General features: G+C 40.3%; 1 protein-coding gene across 1 annotated transcript; it reads right to left on the reverse strand.

Moving 5' to 3' along the window:
- Positions 1-2972: 2972 nt before the first annotated feature.
- On the reverse strand, positions 2973-9397 carry LOC120522661 (nucleotide-binding oligomerization domain-containing protein 2-like; the record flags this gene model as incomplete). The annotated part of the gene is made up of 2 exons (XM_039743458.1): positions 2973-3053; positions 7703-9397. Coding segments are annotated over 2 exons (1776 nt in total), but the record flags the coding sequence as incomplete, so codon positions are not given.
- Between the last annotated feature and the right edge of the window lie 935 nt (positions 9398-10332).

The following is a 10332-nucleotide window of genomic DNA, read 5'->3' on the forward strand; positions in this document are numbered from 1 at the left end:
CTCTCTCCTCTTTTTATTCTATTTACTTGTATTTATTTATAAACTTATTTTTACTATTATTAAAGTTTTACTCTGTTAGCCTAGCTCTCTTTCTCATTGGTGGGGGTTGATTTGTTTCAAACCTAGTTTTGTTAAACTTGACTTGCTTGTATGGAATGTTATTTGATTTTAATAAAAGAAAAAAAAAGTCTTCATTGTTGGTAAAGTGCAGATATTTCGTAATTAGTGAAAACCTACACTCAGACAATTTCTCTAAAGAACGGCAGCACTGATAGCACTTTTACAGCCCGTGTGATTCTCGGCTCTAACACTCAAGACACATCTTTGGACTAACGCTAAGGAGGCTGCTGGTAAAAATTGAAATCTCATTTTCATACTTCAATTTCATTGAATTTTGCGTTTATTCTTGTCAGTTTATTCCAGGAACCTAAATTAATCTAAAAAGTTTATGTTTGTAGGGCTGTCCTGGTACAATTATAATTATATTGTCACCATCACCGTAAGCTGCTTCCTGGGTTAGCGCTCTAAACGGAGACATGGCAACCACCATGATACATATTTGGAGTAAAAGCTCAAGTTGGTATTTCTCACCCAAGTGACACACATTTAATTGTTTAGAGAAATATGAAATACAAACAAAAAAAAAAATTTAAAAAACTGAAGACAAGCTGTTTCAATTGCTTGTGATATTCTTCAGTGATCGCCTGCTAAAACAGCACAGTTTCTCCCAGTTTTCTGAAATGTATCTCCTCAACATCAAAGTCTCCAACAGACATTAATATAACTATAAGAATCTCCTCCTTGACTTCTGAAACTGCAGCTGGAGGTGGAGGAGTTCTCGTGGATCCCACTCACTTCAGAGTGCAGTAATAACACTTCACAGTCAGCTGGAGGGGGTCTTAGGTAAATGGCACATGAACCACTGTTTGGGCTTCATCTGAATGGACTGAGGGAACAGCAGAAAGCTAGAATGTAACGTTAAAGCCAATGCAAAAGAACAGCATGTTCTCCTTCTGGTACCCATTTCAGGGTTTCTTCCAGCTTTGCTCCTAATGATTGCTGGGATAGGCAGCAGCTTCCCTGAGACCCCGCAGTGAATAAGCAGGTTTGAAAGATGGATAGATGGATGGATAATCAGCTACATGCTGACTTCAAACTGTTAACAGTGGAAGACATCTGATGATCCGCTGTGGCAACCCCTAACGGGAGCAGCCAAAAGAAGAAGAAGAATTCTAAGTGGAGATGGGAGACATTATGCATGAATCTGGAGAGGGGAGAAGACTGTCATAAAAACACACACAAGAGCCGTGACATTTCAGAAAACTTGTAGCAAACGGGCTGCATTAGCAGACTTTCTTTTTCTTCTATTTCTCTAAAATGATCATTCGTGGAAAACTCGCTTTCCTCAGCAGTCCATGCAAAGACAGAGCAGCACTCTGTTTAAGGTGCCAGCCTCACAGGTTCCTGAAGTAAAGTGACCAGCCTAACATAATTACAAAAGCCAATAAAATGAAAGTTTAATGATTTGTGTTATTTACACTTTAGCCCCCTTGTGGCCGCCGATGTATAAGGCGAAGTCAGGCACGGGTAAGACGCGTGTCAAATAAATCTCACAGTCCAAAAGTTTGTTTTAAAATATTTAGTGAAAGTTAAAGGCAAATAATCCACAAAAGAATAAAAAGAAAAATAGTTACACACATAGAAAAAAGGCAAAAAAAGGCAAAAATGTATCTTCTATAAACTTTAGTTATTTCTATACTTAAACGTTCTTTATTTCTTCTTCTGTCTGCCTTAATCATACGGTTCAACACTAAAATCTTTTATTTTACGAGTTACTTCACACTCAAAAGGCTCAGTCACGTGCGCAAGCATGAACACGTTTAAAAACCGTATACCTCTGTACCTTACACAAGACAATGCTAGACACTAACTGGAGAACATTGTTCACTCAAAGCTGTAAGAAAAATGACAGGAAAATACCAACACAATTCTATTCACGGGGGTTATAGGAACCTCCTATATTATGCATTATCATCTAGTAAAATATTCATGAATTTTATAGAACTAGGAAAATGGCTCTTACACCCCTTTTCCAACATGTTTTTGATGCCCTTCATGTCGACTGCTGCTGCCGTTTTGTTTTTGTGTACTTTATTGATTCTTTTGTGACAACTGCACATACGTTCAACAAGTATTTACTGAACCTGCCCATCTGTCTTTTGGAACCATTTAAGTCCAGCACAAGACAGGGCCTGCTTCTTTGGTATCCAGCAGAACGTGAGCTCCATTTTACACTTATGTCTGTGAAGATTCTCAGTCATCCAGGTGAAATTATCTGGTAGTTGAGTCATGGCAACTGGACTTCTTTCTTGTTAGGTAGATACGTTTCACTGCTCATCCAAGCAGCTTCGTCAGTCTGATGCTACCACGTGTCACACACTAGGAGGGAGCCGAGTGGACCAAGTGGAGGTAATTACCCACCAGGCCAGGGGGTGGCGGGGTGCACTAAATCTACCTCTGGCATCTCTGCAGGTTGAATATGGGAAAACCTGCCTGATCCAACATCACTTCCGGTTCTGGCACCCACGCTAACGTTACTTCCAGTTCTGGCCAAATGACGTCACTTCCACCTTATAAAGCCGCCATCTTTTCCTAATCCCATCAGTTCAGTTCAGGACTCAAAACCATGCACATGACTGCTATTTCAAAGCCCTTTCAAGCCAGGGCCAACATATGGGTGGCTGCCCCAAACCATTTTGTGTGTGTCGAGGCTGTTCATTTCACAACATTAAAAGACGCATTCAGTTACACCACACGACTTTCATTAAAACCACAATAGAGGTCTCAGATGGAAAGAAATTAATCACAAAATCAGCATTTGTAATAAGACTACAGAAGGTGCAACCCGACAACCCTTTTGTTTAATGTTGTTTGCACGTCTCTGTGGAAGTAAAAGGAAAGCCCATTCGTACATGTGGAGAACACTCAAACTTCGCACAGACGACGACGGCGCCTGGGGTTCAAATGAGGCCTCTTCAGTTTCAACATGTCTGCTGTGTATGCAACAAAGAAAACAAAAGGATCAGCCATTGAGGCAGCTGGTGCAACTATTACACTGAATATTAGCCGTGATAGTGATGAGGACAATAAAGTTCTTCAAAAAGAGAAAGAGGAATTTTGAAATGTCTCCAAAACACCCACTAGAGATTTATTTTAGTTCCTTTGATGTATGATTTTTTGTTAATATTACTATGAAGTTCTGTTAAGTCAGTACATTTTGAATCATTAACATAAAGTGATGTAACAATAGTGAAAGTTACTATAATTGAGTATTTTGGTTTGCAGAGTACATTGAAATATATAAGGATTTGTTTTAGAAATGTCATGAGGAGAGACACTGAAATGATTAATTAAATAAAAGACAAGGATGTACCAGGAGAAGGTTGATGTCATACACAAAATGTGCTAGAAGATGAGAAGATAACTAAGAGATCAGCAGATGTCCTGTAAACAACAAGACTGGACAGCTTCACATACACAGAGATTAAAATTGTGAAGTTGAACTTTGGTAGAGCTAATTCTGAGCAGTTGCCACAAAGTCTAAGTAAGATAGACTGGGATAAGCTTTAAAATGTGGAGACAGTCAAGGAGCAATGGAACAGGTTTAAAAATGTAATGCAGGCCAGATACAGACTTAAATTTGGAATTAATAGGAAATTTAAAAAAAACTCCACGATGGATTAATAAAGATTTAAAAAAGAAGTTGCAAAGGAAAAAACTGCTCTATAAGGCATATAAGACTAATGACTGCAAAGGGAATCGTAGCGCGTATGAGAACATGAGGGCAACCATTAAGAAGGATATCAGAGAGGCTAAAAGACAGTTGGAGAGGAATAGCAGATAAGATGAAAGAAGACCCCAAGAGATTCTTTCAGTATTTTAGTAGTAAAAGAACAGTTAAGGAGGAGGTCAAGTTCTTTAGGAATAGTAAAGGAGAATTAAAAGATACAGACAATGAAATAGCAGATGCCCTAAACTTACATTTTTCTGAGGTGTTTACAAGTGAGCAAGTGGATAACCTCAGAGCAGTAACAGGGACTACTAAGGAGGTGCTGAGGGATTTGGAAATTGTAGAGAGAGAAGAGCTGTGATGATTTTTTTTTTTTTTATTAATTTTATTACAATCCATACAAAGCAATTAAGATTTTACAAAAAGAAAAATTGAGTTAAGAACAGATCTATCCCCACCCCTGAGAGAGAGAGCAAGCCAAATAACGTTAAATTTAAGGCTTGTAAACATACCTAATTTAAAAAAAAAAAAAAAAAATTCTCTGTGCTTAATGAACGTATTTTAAAATATTACTGATTAGATCCTGCCATGTTTTGAAAAAAGTCTGTACAGATCCTCTAACTGAGTATTTGATTTTTTTCCAATTTTAAATAATATAACACATCAGTTTCCCACTGACTTAAAAGAGGAGAGTTTGGATTCTTCCAGTTTATGAGAATAAGTCTGCGTGCCAACAGTGTAGTGAAGGCAATCACAATTTGTTTGTCCTTCTCCACTTTAAGCCCCTCTGGAAGACCCCCAAACACAGCTGTTAATGGGTTAGGAGGGATTGTGAGTCCAAGGCTGTCTGAGAGGTAATTAAAAATTTTGGTCCAGAATAATGTTAATTTGGTGCAGGCCCAGAACATGTGACCTGTTGAGGCTGGGACTTGGTTTGCAACGTTCGCAGGTTGGATCATGTCCTGGAAACATTTTGGAGAGTTTTAGTTGAGACAGATGTGCTCGATGTATAATTTTGAGTTGTATAATTGTATGCTTTGCGAGAGCTGTGATGATTAAATAAGATGAAATCAAACAAATCACCAGGCCCAGATAATATTTATCCTCGTGTTCTTAAGGAGGCTAGTGAGTTCAGATATAAACCCTTGACACATATTATTAGGAAGTCACTGTGCACTGGAGAGATTCCAAAAGACTGGAAAGTGGCAAATATTATCCCATTAAATAAAAAGGGTGACAGGGCAGATCCAAGACATGCATCACAGGAAACTTTAATGGAGGGATTTATTAAGAATAAGATTGAGCAACACGTGGCAAGGACAGGACAGTCAGTGTGGGTTCAGAAGAGGGAGGTTGTGTTTTACTAACATGTTGGAATTCTATGAGGTTGCAACAAAAGCATACGATCAAAGTGGAGCAGGTGAGATTATTGATGTGGACTTTCAGAAAGCATTTGATGAGGTGCCACATGACAGGTTGGGCATCAAGTTAAAAGAAGTGGGTGATGTTTTTAGATGGGTGCAGAATTGGCTCAGACACAGGAAGCAGAGGGTGATGGTGCAAGTAACCTCATCAGAACTGGCCAATGTTATGAGTATTTTTAATATATATAAATGATTTAGATTAGGAATATAAGTAACAAGCTGGTTAAGTTTGCAGATGATACCAAGATTGGTGGATTAGCAGATAATTTGGAATCCGTTATATCATTACAGAAGGACTTGGACAGCAGACAGGCTTGGGCAGATTTGTAGCAGATGAAATTTAATGTCAGTAAATTTAAAGAATTACAGATAGGAAGTAAAAATGTGAGATTTGAATACACAATGGGCGGTCGGAAAATCGAGAGTACACCTTATGAGAAGGATTTAGTAGTCGTAGTGGACTCTAAGCTATCGACCTCTCCGTCAGTGTTCAGAAGCCATTTAGAAGGCTAACAGACTGTCAGGTTATATAGCGCCTTGATGTGTGGAGTACAAGTCACAGAAGGTTCTGCTGAAGCTTTATAATGCACTGGTGAGGCCTCATCTGGAGTCCTGTGTGCAGTTTTGGTCTTCAGGCTACAAAAAGACATAACAGCAGAAGAAAAGGTCCAGAGAAGAGCGACTAGGCTGATTTAGGGCTATAGGAGATGAGTTATGAGGAAAGATTAAAAGAGCTGAGCCTTTACAGTTTAAGCAAAAGAAGATTAAGAGGTGACATGATTGAAGTGTTTAAAATTATGAAGTGAATTAGTCCAGTGGATCAAGACTGTTATTTTAAAATGAGTTCATCAAGAACACGGGGACACAGCTGGAAACTTGTTCATTAGGAAGTTTTTCTTTACACAAAGAACGATAGACACTTGGAATAAGCGACCAAGTAGTGTGGTAGACCGTAAAACATTAGGGACTTTCAAAACTCGACTTGATGTTTTCTTGGAAGAAATAAGTGAAGAGGACTGGCGAGCTTTGTTGGGCTGAATGGCCTGTTCTCGTCTAGAGTGTTCTAATGTTCTAATTTCAAGGGTAAAAGCTGAACCTAACAGTATGAGAAGAACAAGAGTGTAATGGAATAGATTTTTGTTTCAGGCAGTCATTTGCAATATAAGACAACAAACCAATCAGAGTAAATGTATGCATTGATTGGCAGTGTAAATTCAGTTGATTATAAAACAGACCTTTGCCGTTACATTTTTGATTATTCTGTAACAGACTGCTATGATGAATGCTCTTTCTAAGACATTTGTCCATCCATCCATTATCCAACCCGCTATATCCTAACTACAGGGTCATGTGGGTCTGCTGGAGATAATCCCAGCCAGCAGCTAATGTGTGGTAAGCGCACTGGTGCCAAAAATGGCTGCCATTGCTTCGTCCAGGTGGGTGCCGTACACCGGTGGTAGTTGAAATGGTGTGGCGGATGGCAAGGGTCCATGACCCGCTGGGACCCCCCTTTGTTATATGCTCAGGGTGAGCAGCCATGAACTGTGCAATACCTCCCCCTGGACGCTAGATGGCCGTCCCCCTGGGTTGGAGTGGAGCCTCAGTTTTCCGCAGGTCTCCATGGGAATTGGAGTTGGGTGCAGCCCCATTGGGTCCCACAGGCGCTGCCTGGGGGCGGCTACAGCTGGAACTCCAGAGCCCTTATAAATGTAAATAATTACTGGTTTGTTAAATAACTGACTGGGTTTTAACTGAGGTCTTTACTGCTGGTAAACCCGCCTTTCGCTGCTCCACGTGGTGGTTTTCAAGTCAGTTACTAAAAATTTCTGCAACATTACGACTGCATGCAGTGCAGTAAAATAAACCCCCAGTATCCCTCACTCCTTTTGAATAGCTACATCTTTACAGGCCACCCATTGTCTGGAATGATCTGCACCGACATTAGAGAAGTCCACTGGTCTCAGCATTTCAACTTGTTACCTTTGAAGAGGACACTCTTAATAAAAGTGCACATAAAGTGTGTCTATTGCTTTTGATGAATGAGCAATCAATGTGATTCTTACAATAATTATGTTTTTCTCTTTTATCCAGGACATCTCTGGATCCTGTGACGACACCTGAAGTGGACATGTCATCTCTGGATTGTACCTTATGAATTCTGTTCAGTCATCGTTATCTGTCTGCACTGTTAGCTTACAGTATTTGATGTGTGCAAAGCGTGTTTAACTTTATGCCAGTGTGATTAAAGCATGTAATCGTCTGGTGTTTTTTAACTGTCTGCATTTGTAACACCACACAGTGCACTGACCTGTAGATGTAAATGTCATTTATACACCTAACGGGACACTGCCCAAGAATAAGTACAAATAAACTGAATTCACATTTCTCTGCACTCAGACGTTTGTCCAGTTGTTGATGATACTCGTGGCTGCTATCTCAGTCTATAAATACTTCAGATTTCATATGACTGTCAGTCGGTCAAACTTACCCCCATGCTCTGTAACTTTCTGTACACTCCAGCAGCAGTTTGTAGCCAAGGATGAAGAGCCGGTGGTCCTGCATTTCCAAATCTGAATACGTCTCCTTGATTGCTTCATTCACTACGTAGATCACTGCACGGCTCTGGTACGGGTCAATGTGCTCGTCCTCCAGGCAGAACTCAAAATCGATGGCCTCCAAAACCTGAGCACACACCTTAGTTGACTGGGCCTCATATAAACACTGGCAAGCAAACAAAATCCGTTCTTCTCCTCCAATGTCCTCTTCAGCTGACTGAATGAGCTCAATTATGTTGTGGATTACAGACTCTGAGAGGACGTCTGGGGGATTTTCCTTAAATAAACGTGCCATTAATTTGGAATTTTTAATGGTAAGAAGTCCACACAGGAAGTAAATCACATACTTCAAGTGACTTTCACCCGCGGTCAGACTGCGCTGAAATATGTCGCTTATGTTGCTTTTATTTTCCAAAATCCAAAGAGCAGCAAAAAACTCCTGCATTGTGTTATGGAGGAAGGCAAAGTAGGTTTCTTTGGAGGTAAGCGTCTCATCAATGCTGGTGGAACCTAAGAAACAACATTTGATGGATTGACATGGCATTCTTTTCAGTTGACAATCAATAAGGTTCACACTTTTACTCAAAATGGCATCAAACCCTTTTTTGGCTAATGTCATTATCTCCTCTTTATGTTGCTCAATGTACACATCAACATTTCCTGTCCCAGAATGTGTCACCTTCAACATGTGCTGACCGACACAATGGCGGAATATGTGCACATAGAGCTCAGTCACCGTACTTGGAGTGGTCACAGAAGAGATTTTCTGTTGTAACTTCATGCGGCCTTCACTCAACATGTAGCACATGACTATGAATGCATACTGCGGGACATGACAGAGACTGAAGACATTGATGTTCTTCTCATACAACATCACATCTTCCTCACAAATGCATTGGCCTTCAAGTGTAGTCTTGAAATATTCAGAAATTGATTTTTCACCAAACCCACGAACTTCCACCCTACAGTCTGCCCAGTCGGGTAGCTCCCGTTCTTCTACAGAAGGTCGACATGAAACGATGACCTTGGCTTTTTCCAGTTCATATTTATTTAGTATTCCATAAATAACTCTTTCAATCTTTTCATTCTGACATGTCGGCCGGATTTCATCAAAGCTATCAAATATGAGGAGCACATTGGTGTTTCCATTTACGATATCAGTATAAAGATCGTCTTCAATCATTCTCTCTGGTTTACAGTAACTGAACAGTAAGGACCTCAGATCTTCAGAGTCTCTAACATGGCGTGCACTTCCTGCATCGAAATAAAAGACATAGAGAGTGTCCTCAACGCTCTCAGCCCACAGATTCAGTAACTGGAGGACACAGAAGGTTTTCCCAATTCCAGGCTTCCCCACCAGTAGGATCTTCTGCTCTTTCATGGTCAGCAGGTCCTCAATGTTAATTGGCTTGTCTTCTTTAGGTATGTACCTTTTACATTTCTTTTTACGTGACTTCTTGTATTTGTTTTCAGGGTAAACGTCAGACACGTCATTCACCAGAACAAGTGGTGTGTATTTAAACTGAAGCTCCTTCACGTATTTGGCTAACAGCTTTCTGCTGTTTTTCCATTTGGATTCCACAATTTCTCTGCTGCTAACTTGAGTTGTGCTCTGTAAGGTCCTGAACCTAAAAATGAAAAACACCAAAGTTAGTTTAACTGTTAGGGACGATACTTGACAAGCCTCGTTTTCCAGTGGCTTTATCTTTGAGACTATCTAGGCTCACCTAAAGGGCAGTTAAGGACCTCGTTCTTGATCAACTCACGTCACACACGGGCTCCATGAGGACACTTAAAATGGAAAGCTGAGTTTACTGTAATTGTTTGAACTAATGGAGAAATGCCTGAAAATGCTAACTTCACAAAGAACAAACTCCAAATGGAAGCAGCGACATTCACAAGTTTCACTAAAGTCGTGTCCAGTGTTGTGGTTTATAAAGAACTTGGAGAACTTTTTATCACTTTTCACATAAATTTCTTTGTGTTTGAATTTAATTCTGCATTCAGCTCCTACAACTTACAGCTCCAAAGAGCAAAATTTACCGCAAACATCAGCCATTGTGTCATCTTTGTCATACCATATTACTTGGCACTATTGGCACATCAAATGGTCACTCAGGCCAGCTGTGCCATCAAGGAGATGTCTACTCAGTGGCCACTTTGAAGTTGGTGCCAAAGTCAGGAGAGGTAGGGTAAGGTGACAAACCTGACCACCAGAACACAAGGCAGTCTGCCTACTGGACAATGATGAGAGTGGAAGATGCCATTATTCATCTGCTGCACAAGGCTGGACAAAGCTTGCAGCACTGTGAGGATGATGTTCTTTGATTTCTCCAGTGCCTTCAATACCATCCAGGTATCCCTGGGAAGAGATACGGTGGATGAGCCTGTTGTTACACATGTGCACTTAGGAAGCAGCCAGGTAGCCTGCAGGTGAGTGATATTACAAGGGATGAAAGGTTGATTGAATGAACTAACGCCGCTCTCTCTCTATCAACAGACTTCTGGTTCCACAAAATGGCCACTTTCCAGCAATCCCATCCGTGAATTCCATCTGTGATGA

The sequence above is a fragment of the Polypterus senegalus genome, unplaced genomic scaffold (assembly GCF_016835505.1).
Source record: "Polypterus senegalus isolate Bchr_013 unplaced genomic scaffold, ASM1683550v1 scaffold_7442, whole genome shotgun sequence".
Classification (NCBI taxonomy): Eukaryota; Metazoa; Chordata; class Cladistia; order Polypteriformes; family Polypteridae; genus Polypterus; species Polypterus senegalus.